Source organism: Pygoscelis adeliae, unplaced genomic scaffold, assembly GCF_000699105.1.
Source record: "Pygoscelis adeliae isolate BGI_AS28 unplaced genomic scaffold, ASM69910v1 Scaffold368, whole genome shotgun sequence".
NCBI classification, from domain to species: domain Eukaryota; kingdom Metazoa; phylum Chordata; class Aves; order Sphenisciformes; family Spheniscidae; genus Pygoscelis; species Pygoscelis adeliae.
This window is the reverse complement of record NW_008825301.1, coordinates 580,016-606,410: the sequence shown is the minus strand read 5'-3', so window position 1 is coordinate 606,410 and position 26,395 is coordinate 580,016. Positions and strand designations below refer to the sequence as shown.

Genomic DNA, 26,395 nt, shown 5'->3' with positions numbered 1-26,395 from the left:
TTATGTTAGAAGCAATGATGATCAGGAATCATAATTCACGCTAATATAAAGGAAAGGAGTTCACATACTTTCCCAAAAAAGCACGGCACTGGTCTGTCACACTGACTTAGTGGCCTCAGAGCACTTGCTCTCCCTGGCTTCTATTCCTGATCCATCCGAAAGCACGCTGTCAGAGAGGAGTCTCAAGGCGTCCCAGTGGGACGCCTCTCTTCTACCTTCAGACACAGACAGCTTGTTCCTGGAGAAGGGAGACACTCCAGCTCTCTTCCCCATGTTTCACAACAAACTCTCCGAGTACAATAAACAGGCAAAGAGCTGCCATTACCTCCGGTTAACTGTTTGGGTTTGCTATGTGGAAACAAACTGCATTCTGCTCCCTGAGCTGTTTCTCCACAGTGACTTTGGGAGTAGGGAGGGATCAGGGCCAGGGTCCTACGCCACATGCACCACTTTCACCCACGACTCTCTCTGAGTTTATGGGAGGAGCCCTGGATCCAAATGAAGGAAATACTCACCTGTTTGCTAGAAACTCTCAGTCTCTGGGGGAATGTGTAAATAAGAGCAATTAAGTCATTAAATGCCAACTACGAGGTAAGAGCAGTTTCTAGTTTCTGAAGCTCTTTCAGCTGAAGCCTAAGTCATGGACTAGCTGAGCCCAAAAGTTACCGTACAACAGCACCAACAAAATGTGAGATCTTCCCTCTTCTGCTTGGATGTTAAGTCACCGGCTCTTGAAATCACTGAGGTTACTCAGTACTGAGATTACTTCATCTCCCCAGTGACAGCCAGGAACTTGGCAATAATTCACCCCTTGTGCCTGAAATGCTTCTCACTGAAGTCAGACCTAATAAGTGTAGCAAAACACAGAGAATTACAACACCACAAGGTGACTGAAATGGCATTCATTATTGATTTGCCATCCATTTCTACAGTGCCACATGAAGTTAATTAAATTTCAAGGTGCTGCTTCTGCCACAGAAAGAAGACTAAGCTGAGCAATACAGTATTTGTTTTACCATGAAAAAACTGTCCTGCTAGTTTGGACAAAGCATGCAGTATATTTTAAGGAGCTCTGCATTTACTATCCTTATCCCGTTCTCCTGTACAGAGTTATTTGCCAGTCAAGGGATGTACCAGCAGCCTTTCCTCCCTCAGGCAGAGAAGTCAACAGTTTTCCAAAAAGGAGTGGTCCAGCATTCAGGCTAAGCATGTCCAAACATACGCATACACACTAAGGTAAGCACGCAACTGTGCATACTCTGTGCATCTCCAACCACAATGTTCATAGCAGGACACATATTCAAGAGTGAGTTGACCAAGTTACATTCACAAGCTAATAGTCCTCGCTGAGATTCCCTGAGCACTGTCCTGTGCTATTGTGGTTAAATAATTTCCAGACAAGGTGGGCATCCTTGTTCTTACCCAAATGCAGATTTTATACCCATTTGCATTCAGGCTGGAAGACACCTACATGTTTGGCTTGCATTGCATACCTGAAACACCAATGAAAGTCTGCAGCTATTATACCCCAAATAGGTTATATGTGTACAGAAGTGACTATACAAAAATGCAGAACATAGGCAATATTTAGCTATTTGCACAGCTAATTACACACTTCGCTCAGTACTGTTAAAAAGTACCTCTCACATCAGAGTGTTTTACACCCACCTTGAAGTGAGAGTATACAGGGCAACAGAAGATTGAAATCAGGTTTTAAAATTTGATCCAACTTTCCTTTTTCATACTAGGCCCACGAGAGAATTTGAAATAGGGTACTGGTATGTGATTGTTTACTCAGGAAAAGTTGGCCCAAGCAAGGACAGGTTGTTGTACAAATAGTATAAGTTGTAAAAACATAAAAGCTTAAGTGATTATTATGCTGCAGTCAAGTGAGCATCACTTCCCTTACTTAAATATCACCATCTCCTCATTTTGAAGTTTGCTATGGCCCAGTCCTGCTCTTTTATTGGAAGATTTCAAATGTAATTAAATACAGGCATCCAATATATGCCTGATTTTGATCTGCTGTAAACTGATTTAATGCACTTGTGATACCACTGGCTCCTTATAGAGCTGCTATAACATTCAGATGAGGCAGGAATCAACTTTATCAACAGAGAGGAAAGTATGCAAATTCTACTATTCATAATTTATTTCTGCAGGGTTAATAAGTCCAAAGTTAAATCTTAGGAAGAAACACTACCAAACTTTGGAAAAACCTGTGACTAGGGTTTGTCTGCACTCAGTACTTCCTTCAATACCTCAGTGAAAAATCATGTACTGGGAGTGAAAAAAACCTCTAAACCAAGCACAAAAAGGCTTTAAGAAACATATTTGAGATAAATCTCCTAAGCCTTTCACATTTTCTCATCTGCAAGGAAGCCTACAGATCAGCTTTCATTTAAATAAAAATAAAAATTAGATTCCCACAAGCACAAAAGCTTTTCTAGACTCGTGATAGCATCACTAGACTTCACAACATTGACACTTCAGAAACATGAACCCTTGATATCAAATCCAGAATGTTCCTGTGGTTTGAAATTAGAGTTGGGGAAAAAAGTTTGTCTCTAGTTAAAAGCTTTTTATCAGTCACACAGACTCTCAGTGACTGCACATACTAACCCCACAGACAAGGTAGAGAGAAGTGCAATAGCTAAACCTCAGAGCTTGATTAATCTTTTTTTTCCCAGTATCTTCCAACACAATCTCCAGTTTCCTCAGTTATTGAATGTTCAAGCTTCAAGGGATCAGGAAGCTCTGACGAACCACAGCTTATCAGCACCTCCTCTGTTCCTAATTCCCCTATACTACAACTCTTTAGGTGCTGTAACCAGAAAACAGGAGGCAGCAAAAGGACAGCTACTGAAATTCATTCCTAGTGTTAACTAGGTGTCACTGAGAATGGGAATTGCACCTGCCCTCACTAAGACTTTATTTGACTAAAGCATTGGAAGCACACAACTCTTTTCTACAGTTTTGGTTTAAGAACTTCCCATGGAAGTTGGGAAGATATCAGTGATTTGAGCTGTTTTATAATCCCTAGCTTTGCAATTACAAAAGATAATAATCCACCCTGCAAAGAGTAATTTATTCAGGCTCCTAACTGCTCCCTGATATCTAGAAACTTTTTCCCTTGCCTCTCCAGCTTGTCTACATTAGCAGTCAGCGTGGCTCAGTAGGAGCAGACCTGGAGAATGAAACAGAGGCTGTTGAGGACCCAGCATGCACACCGTATGCATTTCAGGGCACAGAGTACTCTGAACCAGACCAGCCTGTTAGTCCTGGCGTGCATTAGATGCACACCTGGAGCACAAGCAAACCCCCAAGTGATGCAGCCTGTGCTCTATGCAGCACAACAGGGACCAAAGTGGGGTGAGCAGCAACAACTGGGAGATTTGTTTTGAAACCACACTCCCAAATCAAACTAAAATGCTAAGACAGGTATCCCCTATGCCATCACCATTTCTCTTGCACAACTTCTTCATCACACTTTCTTAGCATTCAAAGCTCAGGGAAAGCCTCACTCCCTCTACATCCTACACACAAATGTTTCATTCCCCTTCCTGAAGCTCCCTCCTTAATGATGTCAGGGCGAATAGCTGTTACTAGGAGGACAAAGTGTATATTATATTGTATTATATTATATTAGTTTGCTTGGGCCATCAGCTTTGGTATTCAGAGCAACCCTCATGGAGTCTGCCCACATCAGCTTATTTCCCAACACGCTTGGTCTTGTTCCATTCTCAGTCACTGCTAACCATCCTTGCCAGCAGCAGAGGCTCCTGTGCAGCGTGGGGCCAAGAGGGAGATTATTTTTATACGTTTCCAGTCTTAACTATCTTCCAGGAGAAATGAACAAATGAACCAGGCTTATCAACTGTACTTTACTGACAGACCATATAACCAAGCCCTCATTTTCCATCACCATTTCTCTTGCACAACTTCTTCATCACACCTTCTTAGCATTCAAAGCTCAGGGAAAGCCTCACTCCCTCTACATCCTACACACAAATGTTTCATTCCCCTTCCTGAAGCTCCCTCCTTAGTGATGTCAGGGCGAATGGCTGTTACTAGGAGGACAAAGTGTATATTATATTGTATTGTATTATATTATATTAGTTTGCTTGGGCCATCAGCTTTGGTATTCAGAGCAACCCTCATGGAGTCTGCCCACATCAGCTTATTTCCCAACACGCTTGGTCTTGTTCCATTCTCAGTCACTGCTAACCATCCTTGCCAGCAGCAGAGGCTCCTGTGCAGCGTGGGGCCAAGAGGGAGATTATTTTTATACGTTTCCAGTCTTAACTATCTTCCAGGAGAAATGAACAAATGAACCAGGCTTATCAACTGTACTTTACTGACAGACCATATAACCAAGCCCTCATTTTCAGACGTCAGCTGTCTGCTGTATTGCTACTGTGCGAGCAATAAAAAAAAGATACTGCTTGCTCTTCTCTATCCCTTTCTTTACACTAGTGTTAACAATATCACTATGCGGATTACAAGTAATACAGGGTATTAACAGAGCTGGAATGAGCCATCAAGCCAGTTTGATTCCTGCATTTCTTATAAAATGTAGCTGTTTTGTTTAGCTATGCAGACTAAAAATGGTCTGTCAGCAGATTTCACTCTGATGTGAGATAAACATCCACCTTCTGTAAGGAACCATTTCTTCTTCCCTTCAGCTTCTTAGAGCAAGTCTCCAAATTATTTGACTCTCACAATGTTATAAAAGAAGGACTTCAATGCATAGGACCCCGATGATGTTGTGTAGATTCACTAGAGAGCATGTCAGGTACATGGGATATTACCAAAAGGGACTCAGACCAAAAGCCTTTCAAATAAGGGAAAGAACAAAAGTCTTGATGCATCTATTCTACTGAGTACAGTCCATTTTCTGGGTCAAGGAGCATTCAGTTTGTATTAGCAACCCTCAGAACATACTTCAGATGTTAACTAGATTTGTCGAAGGACTGGATGTTACCAGGGTGTAAGCTAGCCTGGTGGCATTGTTGGGCTTCAGCTAGCTATGCTGATTAAGGGCAAACAAGGAACCAGCTCAAACAGAGTGTTTACTTTTTGTGAGTGTGAAAGCTAATGATTTTCTTCTTAAAATTGAGGGATACAAAAGTAAATGATTTCTGAGCACAGACAAGGGTAGGTTTTTTCTGGATTTGATTTGAGAATTCACTGCTTTAGCATTTTAAGGAGCAGAAATAAGATTATGACATGCCCAAAGCGAGTATGCAATTTCATAAATAATACGTGTGTTTGCCTGCTGATGAAAGAAGTACAATGTCTTATAGCATTAACGAGATAAAAGGATATTTCAAACATTTAAGGGGTTGGTATTGTTTATTGGCAAAGCATCTGTGATAAAATTTGTGAGCAAAGTTGATTCCTCTTCTACCTTCTTCTTTATAAGTAATAAATAGTACAAATAATCTACTAGTACAAATTGAATTAGCTAAACTGACTTCAACTGTAGCTGGTTTATACAGTCTGAGAATCTGGCCCTATCATGTATTTGTGTCTGCCCTAGCCAGCTTTCTTGGAAGCTGTATCCTTTTAATCCACTACAGAGAAAGAGGGAGTGTTCATTATTGCAGAATCTGCTATGTATTATATTTGTGTATTTTCCCAAACAGATTGCATAGCTGGCATTAGAACAAATATGTTTGCTGTTGTTGTAAAAAATAAACAAATCAAACTGTCTACTTGAATACTGTATTGGACTAGTCAAAGGGGAGACATTTTCCATAATACCTAACAATAACATTGTTAGTGATTTATTGGGTACCTCCAACAGCTCTGGTTGGCTCTTGCTGCTCTGATCGTCATCCTCAGATTCTCCTCCTTGCTCTATACCATTTTTGAAACCCACTCACTGATCCTCAGACCTATTTAGGATATAAACCTTTTCATGCAGGGCTCTTTCTGTGATTTTGTTTCACACGTGGAGTCCTAACTACAATGAAATACTCTTGATTGGCATGCCAGAGTGTAACAGCAAAAATCCCTGAAAGAGCCTCAGGGTTTGAAAGCGTGAAATCTGAAGGGATGCTCAGTTGTCACTGCTCTCACAAATGTCACTGTGAATCACATGTTCTCAGCCCTCTCCCGATGTACTACATCCTTGGCAGCTGTGCATTTGCATCTCTAATTGGCAGACCTCTAAATTATCAAGAGGTACAGTCTGCACATGTAGCCAAACAGTGTGTTTGCTTAGCAGACCTGTTCATTCATTCTGTACAGTTCTCTGGTTTGGTTTAAACCAAACCGAAAAATTAATCTAGTTCTCAACAATTGCTCCTGCAGTTGGTTTGAAATTATCCTACAGTTTTGGGTACGTCTTCTAATATTGCAAGGAACGAGGATTAGCAAATATGTGAGACAAACATGAAAGAAAGTGCTGAAAGTTTTAAGGATGAAAAATATGAGGAAGTCTCCCTTGCGCTCCAAATTCCTTTCTATATCTTCAAAATTCAGCATAAGATGCAACAGGACAAAGTAATACAGTCCAGGGAGTGATAGATTTGAGGAAACACAATTTATTAACTATAACAATTGCCATCAAATCTCAGGGGAATCCTTTTTTGTCTCCATTATGTTCAGAACTGTATACTTAGTCTTAAGGCATAAAAAGACTAAACTGTGTTAGATATTCTGCAGTTGTGACTTACCCTGAGCTCATATTACCTTCCCTGTCAAATATATTTTCATATTAACTTCAAAAGACTCACAGTCATTTAAACAGTTTAAAACAGCTTGTAAAAAGGAGGAAACATATGCAAAATAAATATAATGATACTTGTATGTATTGTCAAATCCAGAAAATTTTAAGGTATTTTATCAAAAACTAAGTAAAATCCCCCCCGATGCATTTAATAAATTTATTTATTTAGCCAAAACTCTCAAATTTTGTTTCTAACAGCATTTTTGCTGTTGAGTTTTGAACAGCTCTATTTTGGTGTATTCCTCTGTGTTCTTTTAATCAAGCTAGATTAGAAAGAGTAATCTAGAAAGAAAAGACTGCATATTACATTTCTCTTCCTGGAAGATCTAGTCTTTATTAGTATTTGTTCAAACTTCCTGACAGGTTTGATTCAAGTTTAGTTTGGGAAAAATGCTTGCAATATCACTCAACCATGGTTTGTGTTCAGCCTGCTTCTAGCAGAGAGGAAAAACAGTGAATCTTTCTCAAATTTGCAGCATTTCAAGCTAACAACTCACAAGATCTTTCAGAGAAGCTTACTGTAGGTTTCCAAAGTTTATCATCCAATTCATGAAAATCAGATTAACAGTCTCGAAGTAAGATCTGCTGGGTTCATTGTGTTGAGCTCAATGATAGTCAATTCTTCCTCCTTTGTGAACATGTGCGTAAATCAAAATATGTTACAAATCAAACTAGGAAACACTTCAGCCATGACCAAAGCCTGTTGCTTGTTTTATATCGGGGTTGGAAAATGTTTTGTCCCTTTGATCTTGTCTCCTGCCTCACCTAGCAAAAGAAGAGCTGCTCCTCTCAAGAGCAGAGGGAAAGTCTACAAATCCCGTATTTACACCCAGGATTATATTCTGCCTGCTGCTGCTAAACAGCTGTTCCAACATGGGTGGCACCAGCTGCGGGAGATCTTTTATAATTCAGGTTGTGAAAGGTGGCTGGTGGAATAACCAGGTGCAAACCTCTGTGTGGCTCCTGTCTTTCTTTCATGGTCTGGCAACTGAATTGTCTCCGGTCTCTCCTCCTGAAACCAACAGGAAAGATCAAGAAGAAAGCAAGAGATGGAATAGTCCTTCCATTTTTTTTAAATCCCCTTGTACTTTCAGGTTCAAGACTGGTATGTGTTTACAACATCTTGTTTGTACTTTGGGTTTCACCTCAGGCACCTGGTTGCTAAGCAGCTGGTCATCTCCATACTTTGTCCCCATCAGGATGAGGCGTGCACGTGTGGTTATCTCTTGCCTCTTGACATAGAAGGAATTTGGACTGTTATCTCTGAAGTCCCTTCTGGGAATCCCGCATTTTGCTGCCCTGTTTGGATATCTCTTTTCCATTTCAGCTTCTAAATGGAACCGTGGTTTCCCTTTGGTAACTCCCGATTTAGTCATTTACTAAACTTTGCTGTAGTGGAAGCAGCACAATGAAATTTGGAAACTAAAAGGCTGGATTTCAGAGTAATGTAAATCCAGGAAGCCCTGCTGAGGTGAAGGAAGATACACTGGTATCTGCCTGCTGAGAGTCTTCAAGAATAATAATAATAGGGCCTGAGTTTTGTTTCTTTCCCTTCTCATGAATAATCTGCATTGAATGTGATTGTGAATGTAAGATTAATCATCCTTGATTATATCTTGTGCCTGTCCATCTATGAAGTGTGCATCATTATTTTCCACTATTGATCTTATGAGAAATTAAACCTCAATACGACCCCCTTGGACCTTTAAAAAAAAAAAAACAGCGTTCTGCTAAAAAGTGCTGGTCTACCTATAGCAATAGTTTCCACTGATTTATTTTACCCATTTGTTTTTCCTCTTTTTTTTTTTTAACAAAGCTCTTTTATAATACTTTAAATGGTAGTATGTCTCTTGAAGCAAATATGGAAATACATCTGGCAGGGAGGCTGATACTAACCAAGGGCAAATTAACATCAGCACCAGGTCCTGCATACTGTATAATCACATTTGTACCATCTTAAAACAAAAAGGAAGACTGAGATCTACTGGGAGTTGTTATAGTTAATATTCTCTCAGTGTTTCCACTCCTACTTCTGGGGTTCCAAAATTACGCTGTTAAAATTGCTTCGCAATGAAAACATCTAAGTGCTCAGCTCTACAACAAAGTTATTGTCACTGGGCCAAATCCTAAGGTCTTTGCTTACTGCTAACTCCCGCTGACTTCAGCAAGCATGTTTCCTGAGTAAAGGCTTGGGGTTTGGCTGGGTTGTTGGTTCTTTTTTTTTGTTTTGAAATGAAACTTTTTTTTTTACTGTTTTACACTGTGCATTAAAAACAAAGGCTTTCTGCATGCAGCATGAAAGAACACCTGGCCACATTTGGCATCCTGTTATCTGGCTGACTTTATTCAGCATTTCTTAATTCCCTCCTCTTTTTTTAAACCATCTCTGTCGATCTCTGCTCCTCCACAACCAAATATAGATAGATCCAGGAGGACACCTATGCTTCTTTCTTCTTTTGTCTTTCCTAGACACTTGTTTCAAATTCATACTTTGTATGAATTAATTCTGCCCAAACTTCTCGCTTAGCTACTGTGCTTTAACTCTGAGATGATGTTACCTCATTTTCCGATCAAAGAAAGAACCAGAAACACAATGCCAGAATTTGGGTGCTATATGGCTTATTGGCTTAAAAAAAGCCCCCAAACATAGATTTTGCCTTATTTGATCCCACAGGTTTCTGCACTCCCTTCTTTGCTGCCTGTTCACAAACAGAGATTCAGATCCAAATTTTACAACTTGTTTCCATCCTTCCATTTCAAACTCTTCTCAGTGGGAGATGGGGTAGGAACATATGCCTTACAGAATATTAGCAGTGTTTGTTGGTTCACTACCAATTTTTCTTTTGCACAGTTCCCTTCCCCTTCTTGTGCATATTTTTGCAATCTGATAGCAAATTTGCTGCCTTCCATCTTCTTTCTATCCGTCCTGAAGACTAACACTGTCCCATCCTGTGAACGCTGCTTCTTGCCAGCCACTCTGGAGACCAGGGCATGCAGCCACCCTGGCACTACCTGTTCTGACACCACAAGTCCAACAGGACCCATATGGTCCTGGTGCAGAGCCACGTCGCTGCCCCAGCACAGGTTGAGCAAAGCCAGTTAATTCCTCTGGGCTTCTCCATGCTTCACCTGGGTACCCATCAAGTTTCCTTCATCTTGTATTTCCAGTTCTAAACTCCTACAGCAGCTACCAGACACATTACAAACGCTATACCAATTAAAATTTTTTCCTACCTCAATAACATCTTCCTTGTTATTTGTTCTGCATCCAGTTAGCTTACTGTCCATGATGGCAGAGATCTGTTTATTTCCAGATCCAGTCCAGGTCTGGCACATTTTTCATTAAGGCTCTTCTCAAAGTGCAACTTATGGCATGCATTTATCCCTTTCAACACATCTACTCTAGTCATTTTCTAATTTTCAAAAAGTACTTCCAAATCATTTTGGGGAAAATTATGCCTGTAGTACCAGTTTCCAAGGAACCTGTTACTAGTACAGAAAGTTTCCATCTCAGTCTGTTTTTTGTCTTGTTATTACATATTAGTCATGCCCAGCAAAAACTGCATTCAGTCTTCTACATAAAGAATAGGCCACTTCTCCACGTGAAGAATAGGTTTAACTTAATGGTGATATTGCCATACATATGACATACAGTTACTTGGCACTTTATGGAGATGTTTGAAGGCCTAAACACTGCTTCAAGAAGTTGACAATGTAAATACATGTATTTGGAGATGTTAATTGGCAAGAGTTGTTATGTATGAGATTTATCATACATCTTTTACTCCTTTTGCCTCAGGCTAATCCATTTCTTTTATATTTTTTCCTAAACCTCCAAGCTGCTGAACATCTTTAGCCAGCTATTGTTTCAAGATCAACCCTGCAAAACAAAAACATTTTATTTTTATCCTCACCAGCTGCACAGCTTTCCTCCTCAAATTACCTCTATCAAAGTTTCAAGATTAAAATGACTGTCTGAACTGCAAAAATGTGTTTTTATACTGAGATAGCTAGCTTCATGTAAAAAGATAGTTACATACAGAATTCCACAAACAGAAAGGTAGAGAATTTAAGACTATAACTCTTTCTGAAGAACTACAGATTTTTTTCTGAATGTTAAGAGATTAAGTCCCTTAGAATCCTCTAAAGTTAAACTGTTGCTAATGAAAGCATGCACGCAAACAGCTAATAATTACAAAAAAAAAAAAAAAGCTTGTAACACTGTCATGAGGTTGTGCTCACCTAATAAAAGAAGCATACCCAAACTTCGTATTTTTGGTGTTGAGAGAGAAAAGAGCTGTTGGTATTGACATGAGATACCAACAGATTTAATAGGAGTTACTTATTTGATAGGAAAGTGAGGGATCTTGAAACAGGAAAACTGTGAAACCTCGTCTGACAAGAAAAAATATCAGTGACTTCAACAGGAACAGCATATTGCACGGGGCTGCATGAGGGATTCACACATGCAGGAGAGCCGGGGAATGGAAGATGGAAGAGGAAAGTCAAGTCAGGAGAGAGAGAGTTTTAAAGAATATGAATATGAATCCTGTGTAAGAGGGGGAATTTCCATGAAATGCCTCACTTTTTCTAGTCTATTCTACTGTCAGCATAGGTACAATTCTTGGTATCAGCAGAGTAACAGTGACTTATAAAGAGTGTGACATCTTACAGCAGAAATCAGAGCTACTGACCACTGCTGAACTGAAGACCAAGCGCAGTGCTAACTTTTGAGATTTATCCGTTTTCTCCTGTCAGTTGTTTGTTTTTTAATATGCAGTAGTGGCTATGAGTATGACTGTACTGGAGGGATGATAACTCATGGAAAGAAGATTTTTTTTTTTTTTCTGGAACTCAGCAGCTGGTTGTAAAGACCAAATGACGTTACTTCTATTGGTACTTCAGGAATATTGTATTTATTGCAGTGTGTTCCCTACAGTGCCAGAAAAAATAGGTTAGCTTTCTCATCTTGTTTAAAAAAGGTCTGACTTTTTTTGACCAGACTGAGTGGCTACTTCTCATGGCCAGCATCTAGTCATAGCTGAGTTCTCCTCAGAGGCAAATCACACTGTTGAGATTTTTGTTTTAAGGCTTGGCTGTCATTTTTTGAACCTTTGTGAAATGCTTTTGATTTATCTACATGCTAGCAGGATTCAAGTAGGACTATTACAGCTGTTGGCATTCATTTTAGCTTTGATAATCTCTAAGAAATCATTTGTCCAGAGCATTTTTCTTGGACACCAGGCAGGAATGGCTAAAAAAGCCAGTGCTGCCGAAGTGCAGAATTGCAGCCCAGGGAAGTCTGTGGGGGCCTAAGCTGCTGGGGAGGCAGGAGCTCAAAAGCCCTCCACTGGCAGTGCAGTTGAAAAGGGATCTCCTGAGTTGCACTGGTCTTCAGCTACCTACCCAGAAAGGAGGAGACTAAGAAGACGGGGGAGACTAAGAAGAAGGCTTCATTTTTTCTGCATAAGGAATGTTTTCTATTACCTCGTTGCCTGGGATTTAAATTTATGTATAATTTCCTGCATATACATATAAAGAAAGCATGAGGTTACATCAAGAGATAAATAGGCATCCACACGCAAGGAACAGGCCACGTAATACCAGACAACATAAGGAAATTAAAGTGCAACTTAAGGCATTTCTTTGTGAATAAAGTAAGCATGGCTTGGGTACAGGTGAAAGAGAAAGTGCAAACTGTAGGTTTTGCTTTTTTCCAAGTGTACTTATTGCCAGCATCCACACAGTGTTTATAAAAGGTCCCTCCCCCTAACAGAAGATCCACCATCCATTTTCTTAACAGGAATCTTTAAACTTAAGCTTGGAAACTTGGAAGTTTTTCCTATAAAGACAGACCTTGCATTGGCTCATTGTATCAGAGAGCCTGGTCCTGGATTAAAGCATTGGGGTGAGAATAGGAACAGAGAGGAAAGAAAGAGAGAAACACTGAAAGGCAGAGAGCGAGTGGGTGAGCTAGCAAAAAAGTTAACTGTTCACCTGGATCTTTAACAGCCAGGAGGATGAAGTCCATTTGTCATTACGACTAACAGCAGGAGATAGACCTAACCGCTGTGAACCTGCCAAAGATTCCTGTGTGCCCATACTTCATGAAACTGGTACATGATTAATCTTGTGGCTACAGTTTAAGAGCAGCACTTCACATTTTGAAGCCTGGATAGGCTCACATTTTTCTCTCTTTTTGTCATAGATGCATAACTTTCCATTATAGGGCTGCCTGGAAAACAGCAGTTCCACTTAGCAAAAAATTTTCAAAGTTTGAATGATTTTGTTCCACGTTGACATAAAAAACAACTGCAGCCTTTCAAAATGTCTTTGAGAGTGCTGTGGGCAGAAGAGGGGAAAGTCAGACAGACCAACCTGCCAGGGGAACAGACGACTGACCAGTTTTTGGAGGCAAGGTTCAAGACCTCGCTCTGACAGATTCACAGTGGTGTTCACCCTACTTAAATTCAAGCTTTTAACTCAGCTGTAGCTGCCTACTATGGTCAATGAAAAAAGATTTCCCCTCAGAGAGGCTAATTTAGAGCACATAAGGTAGGCTTTTCCTCTAAATCACCTTTGATAAAGCAATTTTGGTCTGCGTTCCATTTATAACATAGGGAGACTGAATTCCTAACTTAACCACCTAAAGTTGGTCTCTAATTAAAGGTGAGGCTGTACGATTTAACCTAGGATGCATTTTTCTCCTCTTCTGACTGGAAATTTCACCTGCAACCAGCGAAAGTTTACACAATCAAGAAAACTGAACATTTCCTCAAAAACAGAAGTTTTGACATAAAAAACCAGAAAAAATAAAAAGCACTCAACAAGCACACATTTCACTGGAATATTCATTACCAGAAATGTCTGGCGAATCATTACAAGTCACCTTATGTTTATTTGTATATAATTCCTTAATTACATAATTTGAATTAAAAGAGGATGTGTGAACATAAGTGAGAAATGAGCTACACGCACTTATAAATAAGTACACTAAGAGGTACAAGAAAAATTGTGTATGCTGGATCCTTGAGTTGATTGATACTGGTTGATAACTTAACAGTAGGTGCTTTTTAAAAATGCATATGGACCTGAACATCTTAACAACTGGATCCTCAATTTAACTGCACAGAAGTCAGTGGCACTCTGCCAAGTGGACCATGTTGAATTTTGCCCAGTATATTTCATTTTCTTGTGAGGACAGAGATGCCCAGTCCAAGGCCATTTCTCACCCTGTGTATGCACAAAGGCAAGTGAGATTGTGTCAAGGTTTTCAGCCTCTCAGTTCAATCCCAAGAGATTTTGGTTTTGAGAATCGCTACCACAGCATTTAAACTGGCAGGGAAAAAGCTGGCAAATCAATAATGAATAGTACACCTATACATGTGAAGTTTGAGGAGGTGACTTGTATGCATCATGCCAGAAATCTGACTCTTGGCCAACAAAAGCTGAGGGCTCCCTTCACTATGCATGAACAGTTTTTGTAAAAACGAAATGAAGTTAAATATTGGGGTAATGGAGATGCAAGTCTGTCTCTAAGATCATATTCAACAGTATTTGCTATAACACTGTCAGGTTGACTTTGCTCTCTCACCTGAGCTGTGCCTCCATAGTGTACATTTCTTTGTCTTACTCTGATGAATAAGCTAAGAAAAAAAATATTCTAAATGCTGATTTTAATAGCTTTGTGAATACCAGTTTACAGTATTTTGCTCCTTTCTGAATTAAACCTAATCATCAGTTACTATAGGTTGGCTGCATTTTGCTTTTCTATTCAGAACACTAGACTGCTAAAATGATCTTTATCAATAAAGCAGTGAATGTGTGGTACTTCAATAAAGCTTTTAAATAGCACTCAGAAGTGGAGCATATTATGTCTACAGAAAAGAAAAACATTCAAATTGTCACTGTTAACTCGCCTAAAGGACTCTGTCTGCAATTCCATATTGAACTTGCAGCCTCCTGTGGCTGGAAACACCTCTCTCCCACAATTATTCATGATATAGTATTTTTAAGGTTCACCACTGCGGCCCCTAAACTGTAACACTTCCATTTGACAGTGCTTAGCCAACTACTCTCATCAGTTAAAAACAGGTCAGCTAAGAAATGCTGACCTGTCAATGGGAAAACTTCTATGAACGTCTAGCACATTTATGCAAGACTACAGACACGAGACTCATTTTTTTAAATAAATAAGTATTCAGCAAGTACTGAGTGCTGATGTACCCAGATGACCACAAGTTGTGGAACAGTCTTGGCCTTTGCTAGCCTTGAGGTATCAGGTTAGACACATGCTTCATTGATAAAGACAACTGATCAGAAACAGTCAGTTACTTGGATGTGCTTGGATGTGTAAGAGGCATAGAATTTCTTCAAAGTAAATCTGGTGATACTACCTGGAATATGAAATGAAAAGAAATAAAAAGATTCTGTGAATGTGTGCTCCTGGCAAACTGAATGAAAATAGTTACCTCAAAAAGGAAATTTGGAATAAGCAAAGAGTCCACAAAGAATGGTGGGGAGGGGAACAAGAGAAAGAAAAGAGAAAAAAAATGGTGTGCAAATAAAACTGGAGCTTTCATGCAGAGTTCCTTAGGTCTAAGCATGTTAATTGTCAAGAAAAGCTGAGTGAGTACTTGCAAAAGGTATTTAAGGAAATGTCAATGGATTGATTCAGGCTGGGGAAAGAAAAGGAAGAAACAGGCTGTGGTACAGTAAGGATGGGATAAAAGGCTGGCTCAGAACTTCAACAAACACTTCATCTCATAGAATCATAGAATCATTAAAGGTTGGAAGAGACCTCCAAGATCATCAAACAGGCTGTGGTATCCCTGCTCCTGGATAAAAGGCTGGCTCAGAACTTCAACAAACACTTCATCTTACTTTCTTCCCAGAACAATGATCCTGGGGCAAAATAATAGGAATAATAGGAAAGAGGTTGCAGAAATGGATGGTATGACATTAAAAAAACAGTTCAATGTGTCTGCTGAGGTGAAATGGAGAAAAGAAACCAGTTAATCTCCATTACAAAATTTTACTTTGGAAGTCTAAGAACAAGTTTTCTTAACAAGCTTTATCAAGCCAGAGATGATACAAAATAGAAGTCTGTTTCAAGAAGCAGGAAAAGTGACCCCAGCAAGTACAGATTTGTAGATCTGACCTCAATAGCACTTGACAAAAACAAAAAAAAAGGTAGATCGTAGATCCTCCTAGACCAGTTGTCTTGGATAAGACGAACAATTTTCTAGACAAAGAAAATGTTTTAGGTCAAAGGTAGATTCTGTCTATTTGGATTTCATTAAAATTATTGAGTACGCTACCAAAAGGGAATCTATTAGCCAAGATTGAAAAGAAGGGAAGTAGTGAAGAAATTTTAAGGAAAGTTCAGTGGGAGATGGTTACTGGTGAAAGGAGAAGTACTAGGTTGAAGGAAGGTCGTTGGTGGAGTTCTTCAAAGAACAACTCTGGCCTAGTCTTGGGGTCAATCTTGCTCTCTGTATTTTTATCACTGAATGTGATGCAAAGATTAGGAATGTCATAAGGCCATTTCCCTCTGACATGAGGTTGGAGACATTGTCAAAACTGAGGAGGCCTGGGGCTTAAGGGATGGAGTCATGGAAATGTGATGAAGTTCAGCTGTGGAAATGCAAGCTTGTGCACCTGAGACCTGACCAAACCACTCTAGCTGAGGACAGACAAATGTATCCTGGATCCACTGGAAATTACAGAGAAATAGAATGGCAACCTCTGGTTGACCAAAAGGTGACTAGGAGACACAAACATCAGAAGCATGGTTTCTGGGAAAGTTAGTGAAGCATTAGTGATACTGTACAAGATCTCATGTAGAATACCATGCACAAATTTGGTCACCCTTTTTCAAGAAAGTTTATTCAAAACTGAAATGGGTGCATGGATCTGCTACTAGAATGAGATGAAGAACAGAGAGTTTATCTTATGTCAGCCTGGCTTGTATAGTATAGAAAATAAAAGGCTGGGAAGAGATATAAAAGTCTATTCTTACAAGATGGAAACCTGCACCAGGAATGGAAAAGAGATTTTTAAGCTAAAGCAACATTATCAAAATTACAATGCCATGCAATCTGGCCAGAAATAAACAGACTGGAACTAGAAGGGGGTGAGTGGCAGAGGGCATCCCTCAGCCATTAAAAACATCCAGGTGTTGGGAAAGCCTTTCAAAAGTAGTGGTAAAACCTGAGTTCAACAGGATTACTTTATGAAAAAGAACACACCATAAGAGACTGAGACGGTAGGACTGGACTGTCTTCCAGCTTTGAAAACAACCTGTTTTGTTTCAGTGAAAATTTGCACTTTTTAGTAAATCCATTTTTTTACCACACCAGATTTCAGTCAAGTCACCTGTAGTTGTTGAAAGGTAATAGACATTTTCTTCATTTTGGCAATGTTGAAAGTGTGGATAGAAGAGAATGAACTGATCACATTTCTGTTTTGCCTTAGGTATCTCAATGTGCCTAGGAACTGATCTGACATATATATCAAAGCGAAAACAATACCAAAGTGTTTTAATCAGAAAAGGATTAAGAAAGAGAGAAAAGTCAAAATAAATGTAAATACAAGAACAAGTCTGCTCAAGAAATTATTGATAGAGTATTACTTTCCTGTTCTTAATGAAGTCTTCCTATACATAACTTGTTCTAACACTTCATCAAAACATAAAAATTCTTAAGCACCTTTCTTTCCCTCAGTCTTACCTTCACAGTATGTACTCACCATTTTACGCAGAGGCATGGAGGTAAGATTAAGAAGGAGAACCGTTTTTTTCTTGCCCCTTTCACAGGATTTTTTTAAGCTGTTTGGTATTCCTTTGAAGACTACAGCAGTAGTTTACATACTGGATATTTATTGCTGGTGTGGAGGGTGAAACACTAACTGTGCACGATACTCCCTGCCTTTTTAAAATATTAATTGATGAGTAACCATCTATGGAGCCTCATAAAGTATTAACTCTTTAAGTAGGGAAGATCTCTGCTTAACAGCATAGCACAAATCCTACATGACTTAAATCCCATGCAAACCTGTCAAAATCCAAAGAGTTTCAAGCTGTTTATGTTAGTTGCGTATCTAATATTAACACCTGATTTTGAAACCTCATGTAAGCAATATTGCTCTATTGGACGAGCAAGACAGGGGAAAGTAAGTTCAATCTTCTTGACGAATGTGAGGATATACATAAATGAAGTCTACATGTTGAACTTCAATGCTTAATCCTTTTCTTGGCTTGCTACTTTTCAGCAACTTCCATTTTATGTACTACATATCAGGTTAGCTAGTGTTTGAACAATTGTGCTACCTCTCCTGAATTGCCATACCTGAATTTGAAGATAATGGTCTGCATTTCCCCAAATACTGTTCACTGGATAGTCAGTGTATGGAAGTGTCAGACTGAGACTGACTCATTTATTTTGCGAAATACATAATCCAGATGCCATATTTATTTGGAGGTCTAGTTTATCTTTTTTTTTTTTTTTTTTTTTTTCATTTTTCAGATATTCAACTTACCTAACTGACCTGAGTGTAAGCAATTTGTTAGGCCTATGGATTTGTGGTTCAGAGGAAGATTTTGAAGCTATCACACCAAAGATGCATGACTGCAGTACATCACAATTATAGCTGGACTTGATAAAAAGTAGATGAAAATGGGCAAAGCTGTGAAAAAAACATTTGGTCTTCACAGATATCCACTGATATCTACAAATAAATAACTTTTACATGACAGATTGCCTGCAATGGCAGGGACGGGGCTTGATACCCCTTCTGGGGTATACGAGAGAGCCTGAAAGATGTTTAACATACTTGCAATGAAACACTAATAGCTTGAAGATCAGCAGTGCTGACTGACCCTGCTGGTACTAGCTCAAACATCACAAATGCTCAGGGCCCCCTTAAACCTTAAAAATGGTAAGGGAATTTTCTAAGATATATTCTATTGTCTATGAATACCCCCAGCCATTATTCACAATACAGCAATAATGACTTGACTCACACCTAAAGAAATCAGCAGATGGGCTCTTTCCTCTTCATATAGAAATGTCAGTTAAATATAAGAAGGATAAAGCTAACACAGTTATGTGCCAACTATGTCAAAACATAAAGAAATATTGCCAGGTGTAGGAATCTTTTCTTTAGACACATATTCCTTCAAACTGTAGTTTTCTTTACTAAATTCCAGGGTACCTTTACATAATAGACATCAGAAATATGTCTGATTGCTGCCACTAGATTTCTGCTTATATTGCTAAGTTAGTGATTGTACAAGTGTGCAGTGTGTCTTTAATTGCTACCACCAGGAGGAAATTTTCCCTTAGGATTCATTAGCTAATGACTTCCTCCCTTGCTGAGTTGTAAATCTACAAAAGTCTTTGGCAAACTGATAATTTGCCTTCTTGTAAGCCAGATGTGAAGGACCCAAGCAGGTGGGAGCCATAACTACAAACATATGCATGTAATAAAATTAGCAATTGCATGTATTTGTATATTACCCTCATAAAGTTATTCTCCTAGTAAACTTTAAGTATCCACTCAACTCATACTTAGGTGTGAAGTAAATGTTTTCAAGAGCCAATAAATTAATTTAATAAATTATTAGTTTTGCAACATTCTTAACCATTCGAGCTCTAGAGTTTTTAGCAGAGTAGCAGTATATATAGCGCTACAGGATGGCTCAGTTACAGCGTGTTTGCTACCCTTCGGACACCTATGTGAAGTTATATTGATGAGACAGTACACTGGAGGTACTATGTGTAAGGTACTTGAGGACACATAAACCAAAAGACACAGCAACGTTATATAGCACTATGGATACCACGCCATAAGGCAAACATACTTAGAACATGTAAATGGGTTTGCTCTTAGGGTCCGGGAAATGTGGTGAATTGAAAGTGTATTTGAAATTCCTCATTCTGAGCAGTTGTACTGAAGTCCAGCTGTTAAGGCACTCATGATGAGGAGGACATGCACGAGAGTCTAGTCTTTCAGCTTTCAGCATCCAGGTGTGCTCACCTGTAAATACGCTCCTAATCCATAGGAAAAGGTGTTGGGAGGCTTTAGCATTTATCAAAGAGTGAGCTGCTTTCCTGTGACTGAGGTGTGTGACTAACACATGAGAGTCGTTCTTCCAAATTTCAGCTACTTGTTAGCAGCCTGAAGTTCTGTCTCTTGCACTCACACTAGTCAGGAATTGCGATATCTCCTCCGTGTCATCTTCTGAGTACAGTCTGGAGTGTGCTAGGTAAAACTCTTTTTTTCTGGACTTCGGTACTACAAGGGACTATGTGCCACAGTTGTCTATGATTACACAGGACTGGAAGCAAGCTTGCTACATTAGTTCTACATTAGTTTTTCAAAATTGTTTTTCTGCTGAAATGTTTTCAAATGTGTTTTGAAGGTTGCTATTATCCATGTTGATTCTGTTCCTATATTTGGAGTCATAATAGTGTTTTGCCACAGAAACAAGTCATTGTGGGGTAATTAGATACTGCACAAACTGTTCTGCAGTAACTGCAGCAGACATGAACTCGTTAACCTATGCAACAGAGAGTACCTGAAGAAAGCTTAGCCCTCTGTGAATGACAGGATAGCTCCCTCAGCAGGGGACACCGCGGGGTAAAAGCTTGCACACAGGCCCTTGGCACGCACTGATTTATGCATTTGTCAAAGTCTTTAGCTTTTGAAGCACATCAATTCTCTTAGAAAAAAAAACCAAGCACAAACAACATCTTTATGAAATCACTGAGAATTTTTCCATCCTGCTGTTTACTAGGACCAAAAAAAGAAAGCTTATCTCATTACCCCAGTGATCAGAAGGTCTTTTGACTTCATCTACTGAAATGACAATACAGCATGCTTTCTGATCATATTTGCAGTTCTAAAATATAAATATGCAGATTATATGTTTACTAAAAATATCCGTATGCAAGTAACGGCATCAACTGCACAGTCATAGCTTTTACCTATTCCAGTGCATGGCTTCAAATGCTCACAAGACTGCAAAAACTGATGATGACAACGTTTGATTATAAACCAGTTCGTAGCCTATTTGTTCTCTGGCCAGATATGCCTAATTCCTGTTGTCATCCTTGCAAGCGCATGGATGCACAAACAGCAAGAAGAAGGAACCCTACGTGCAGCACTTCACTTTCTCTCAGCTTAGGATTCATGCTGGTCAGTTCGTCTTGGGCACAGCGCTCTGACACCCAGTGGGAAAGCCCCTCAAGCACCATTGTACTGAAGTGCCTGACCATGTGAGCAGCACCTCGAGCTCCATAACCACTTGCCTGGCACTGAGTGAGGACCACAGCTGGGAGCACAGGGAGCACACAGCCCACCAGGCCCTGTGCGCAGCCCAGCACACATGAGGAGCTGGTGCTGGCAGTGCAGTGAAGGCTCCAGTTACTTTTGGGACCTCACTGGGGGGCTGAGCTTCCCACTGGCTAAATAATAATTCAGCAATTCCAGAGAAGTGGTCTCGGGGGGCAGATTTAGGTACTGATCAACCAGATCCTTTTAGAGCCTGGGCTTAAACCAATAACCCGTTTACTTTTCATTTCCCATTAACCAGGAAGACTGCAGCAGTGTCCCAGTAGTGCTGAATGTGTATAGTGAATAGTGTATGCTATTGCTGCTGGGAGAGCTCTTTTCTTTTAAAGAGGCTGTTTTACATAGGGAATACCTTAGCTCTCCTCCTTGGAGTATAACATCTAATAAAAAAAAAAAAAAACCAAAACAACAAACCCAAAGCCCACGTCAGAACTCTACCCACACAGACAGATAGTTTCGATTCACCCTCCAGAAACCTAGCTATAACTGCGGAATAACGTAGCAGTCTTCCTACGTTAGACCCAGGCAGCCACTGCCTTTAAACTCGGGCCAGCACAAACCTTCCCTGTCAAGTAGCTGTTTTGCTCACACAGTACCTCCTAAGGCTCTACCCAGCTGTAAGCTCCTAGTGACAAGGACCGCCCTATTTTTACATGTTTACACAGCACATAGCATCACTATGAAGTTCACAGGAAGATTTGTCAGATGCTATCATGATATCAATCATAAGTAAGTAATAGAGGATCAGTAAAAGCACATTATCCAGGTAAGCTGCAAGGAACATTCATTATGTGAGGTTACTACTTTTCTCCCTTTACCTCTCTATCTTCTAAGTAACACACTGGCAGGCAGAAAAACTTTTCATATGCAAGTCAATTAAAAATTCAGAGGCCATGCCATTTGAGCTGGAGGTTGGTTTTCAGTAAGGTAAATTGAACTACATTTAAAAATTAATAAATAAATAAAAGGCTGTGAAAAAAATCCTTTTCTGGGTAGTGTACATAAGGATTACTGTGTCAAAACTGTCACTTACATCCTGTTTCAACTGTTGGCTTGTTAAACAGTGAAAGTTCACTGATGGGTCTGCCAGAGAAGGTGGGACAGGTGAAACACCCCGAGCCCCCAGGTAAAATTCTCTTCTCTGAACCTGTGAGAAAAATCAATCTTTCCAACCATGAACAAACCCTTTAAGTGATCTGATGCTTGGTGTGAAAATAGCTAACAACATCTATTGGCATTGATTCCCTCCCTGAGCCCCACCACTCCCCCAGGCCCTTGCTGTAATAAGGAGAAGAAAACACAAGCAAAAATCCCCAAACCCAAACATCTCAAAAGGCAGGTATTTTCCCAGTTCAGACTCCTGAGCTGCCCAGGTGACACGGAGAATTCAGAAGTAGGAGTGTCAGAGCAGGCACTGCAATCAGAGGTGGCTCATAGCACTCTACCGCTGATCCTGGCACAGGGCTCCAAATAAAAATCAAAGCAACACATCTCTTTTCAAAACAAAGAAAGAGTAAAAAAAAAAAAAAAAAAAAAATCTCATTCTCTGAGTACCTTTGATTCCTGGCTGGTAGTTGATGCTGGAGAGGGGGGCTGCTCTGTGCTCTCCACTTCATTCTCTTTCTCCACACTATCCACGCTGACTTCAGTCGTGCTGCTCGGAGGAATCATTTTACCTCTAAAACACTGCTACTATCAGGAAAAAAGCTACAGACCCTTCTCGGTTTTTTTCATTTAATGCCCTCTTTCTTCTCTGCTCTTCTAGAGCAAATGAACTCCGACCGCCCGGTTTCACTACATTTGCAAGACTAGAATTCTCTGGATTTTCTTTTTTTCCTTCTCCTCCTCCTCCCCCTCTTTCTCCTCTCCCTCCTTCCTCCCTCCCCTCCCCTGTGCAATTCTGCTGCGAGGGGAGTAAGTTATTGATGGCTCTGTAGGTCAGTTGTGTGCCTGCTTCTGTGTTTTCCCCAATCCTCCTCCCCTCCGTGTGAAGCCCGGAGGTGTGGAGCAGATTCGTGACCGTCAGCCCCGCGATCAGAGGGGAGTGAGCTGAAGCAGAAAGCCCGAGCCACACACACACACACACACGGGGCACTGGAGGGAGGAGTTGTATTTCTAATGCTGTGAATAGCTTCGGAGGAGCATGTGCTGTCATAGTAGTGAAAGAAAGTAATGAGCGCATGCACACACACACATGCACACAGAGAGGCAGGCAGTATATATGAGGTTTGGAAGCATTTTACCTTTTAACAGGCTGGAGAAGGCAGAGCTTGGAGGGCAACTTTATATTCTCACAAGGATTTTCCTGAAGAAGGACTCTAGAAACGGAAGAGAAAAATGAGTCTTCCCTTACCTCGTCCCAGAGAAGATTATTCAAAACCCTAGCTACCCAGTGTCTCTAAAGCTCCCACCTTGCCTTACATCTCAAACTTGCTAGCAAGTGACAGAGCAGAGTCAGGGGAGAGTCACCTGTAGATCCACGCATTCTTTGCTCCCCTCCCGGGCAGGGAAGCCCAGCTCTGAGCAATGCACACGCAATCAGGGTCAGCTGGAGCTCCCGCTACCGCGCACATCCTATACCTGTAGGTTGTCATAGTGATAACACTCCGTCGGGCAGCAACAGAGCAGAGGCAGCTGTCGGGAAGGGCCTGCTGGCTTCCCCCAGTGCTGTCATTCCCGAGGACGCAGCACCCGAAGTCACGCTTGGGGCTGCAGTAATACCGGCAGAAGGTCAGCACGACTTTGCTGGCTGGCTCAGATTGCTTTATATTGCTCGAGTCTTTGCCTCTGATTTAAATCTGCTGCAAAGGTGCCTGTCAGCTCTCTTCACTGCTGAATTAAGGTCCGTATTGTGAAAGGTTGAATGGATGCGCTCCCCACCAGATAGATGCTTTGCAGAGCGGGAGCCACTCCATATGTCTGGTGGAGATGCCTCTTTTATTTAAAGAAAACAGAAAAAAACAACCCAAACATGTTTTCAATAAGCAATACTTACATCCTGGAAAGTGAGAAGAAAATAATTGTCGCTTAGTTGATCTACACCGGAGGTACAGGTGTTTGGAGGTGATTTGCTGAGGTCTGAGTCAGAGAGGAGCTTCAGTACCTTGTAGCTCTGGGACACAGTACCAGATTCCTCTCCAGCCCCATTCCTTAGAAACACAACTGCTACCTGGATCTGCCTTGCAGGGCCTCTCCACCTCAAATAATTCATGCGTGAAAGTGAAGGCAAGTTTTCAAGATAGTAGGGGTTATATGGATAAAAGCCAGAGCAGAAATTGCCCTGCAGCCTCTGTATTCTCAATAACTATGCAGAAGCCAGGAAAAAAATCAGCTTTGCTTTGAATCCACGGTGAATTTTCATGGCTGGCAGTTAGATGGGGAAAAAAGCTTTATTTCTCTGAAATAGAGCATATAAGATACTGAAATCTTTAGCAGACAATAAACATGAAGTGCTGCGATGCTATTTGTACAGCTACTTCAGAGCAAAAGTGCGTCTTAGGAGTCTGCCAGTAGAACCTATTATCTGGTCTGTAGTTGCTAACACCATTACAGAGATCAAAAAGAGAACACTGGTTGCTGTTGAGGCAGTGTCAGTGACAACTGAGATTGAAGTAAGGAAATACAGAGCTCAGAGGGGCAGATTTGGCAAGTAAGTAAAAGAATTTATTTCCAAGAGTTTGATTTCTAAAATACAGCAGCGTCTTAGACTGTTCTCCAGGTGCAAAGCTTATTTCTTCCACTCAGCAAGTGAGATTTGGGCTTTCCTGTAAAATTGTCCTCTTGGCAATGACCAGGGACTGGGCAGAGTCACAGTTTGGGAGAATTCGGGCAGCAGTGGGCAATGGAGGTCTTGGCAGGGCGACAGCGATTGAATGCTCCAGCTCTGGCAGTGGCATCCTTCCCTGATGGTTCAGCCTAGCATAGCCAAGTCAGGGCCAGGGCATGGGGTCTGCCTCCTGCAAGGACAGTTCTGTGTGCCCAGCAATGTGACAGGTGAGAATCATGAAGCTAATTTTTGTCCAGTTCCCCAGCAGCGTTGTGAACTAGTCTTTCCTGTTAAGAGGCTCAAAAAAAAAATCATCTTCTGGTGAACTTGTAGGTCACCTTTAAGACGGACCTGGAGTGGCTGGTTAATAGTTAATGCTCTAAGTGTTGTAAAATCCTGCACACATTTTGTATGAAAAGCTTGTAACGTCATGACTGTGTAAGTGACTACCATACCACTCTCCACTCTTTTTTTTTTTTTTGTTGTTTTACCAAATTAGTACTGACACCTGCTGCACTCCCTCTCTTCTCCCAATTACTCACTTGTCAACCACGACTGATTTGTCAGTTTCTTGACAATTAGCCTGGGAAAGATGAGTCAAACCTAAAATCTTACCAAAAAAGCAAAAAGGAAAGGAAGCTGGATTTCTTATATTTTTACTTCCTTCCACAGGAGCTGGCTATTGAAAATCAAATATTCTGTATAACAAAACAGACTGATCAAATTAGGTGAACCTACATCTCCCTCTCTCTCCCACGCTTCACTCCTGAGAAGTTGGACTTGTGATTACTGCCGATCAGTCTCTAAGTGAAGGTACTCGGCGGAAATGTGAACACTGCAGCACAGTGCTAAACAAGAGGAAATTGAACAGATTCTCTAGTGAAGAGATGAGTGTAGATTTCCAGAGTGGGGAAAGGCAATTTGGATGAATAAAACATGAGAGCCGATTCTCAGCCCCCAGCTGAAGTTCTTGCACCGTGTAAAGGCGCTTGAATGTTGCCTGGCGTCACCACCAAGCATTCCCATGCTGGGTGGTCCGAGGCTGACTGCATGGGTGCTATACCATGTCTGTCCTCCCTCCCTCCCTCCCTCCCTCCCACTCTCTGGCCTCACACACAAAGGTGACAGGGTGTGATGCAGAGCAGTCCTCTGCTCTGGGGCTCCACCAGTTCTTCCTAAGCTCTGGCTGCAGCCAGCACGATAAGAGCATCCCAGAGGCTCCTGACACCAGGAATGTATACACACTGCTGTACTGCCAATTCCTACCTGCTGTAGAGCTCCACAGTGGCAAGATTAAGCTGATGTAGAGGTCTTGGCCCTTGCCATATTCTTTTGCCTTCTTTTTCTGGTACAGACATTCCTCTGAAATATTAGAGCACCTTTCCGCAAAAGGAGTATGTGAGTAGGGCTGGATTTCACCAAAGGAAAGATAGGAAATCAGTACTTCTCAAAAAATGTTATTGTCCTTTAGACCCCCATGTATTTACTAGAGAAAAATAAGAAGTAAGAAGGAGAGAGGGAGCTATAGGTGTAAGTAT

General features: G+C 40.7%; 1 protein-coding gene across 2 annotated transcripts in view; it reads right to left on the bottom strand.

The window, feature by feature from the left end:
• Positions 1-22,762, bottom strand: part of STAC (SH3 and cysteine rich domain) — a 73,290-nt gene extending 50,528 nt beyond the window's left edge. For both annotated transcript variants that reach the window (XM_009329990.1, XM_009329991.1), the window contains exon 1: positions 22,646-22,762. In XM_009329990.1, coding sequence (XP_009328265.1) covers positions 22,646-22,762 — 117 coding nt within the window. The remainder of the gene's footprint in view (positions 1-22,645) is intronic.
• Between the last annotated feature and the right edge of the window lie 3,633 nt (positions 22,763-26,395).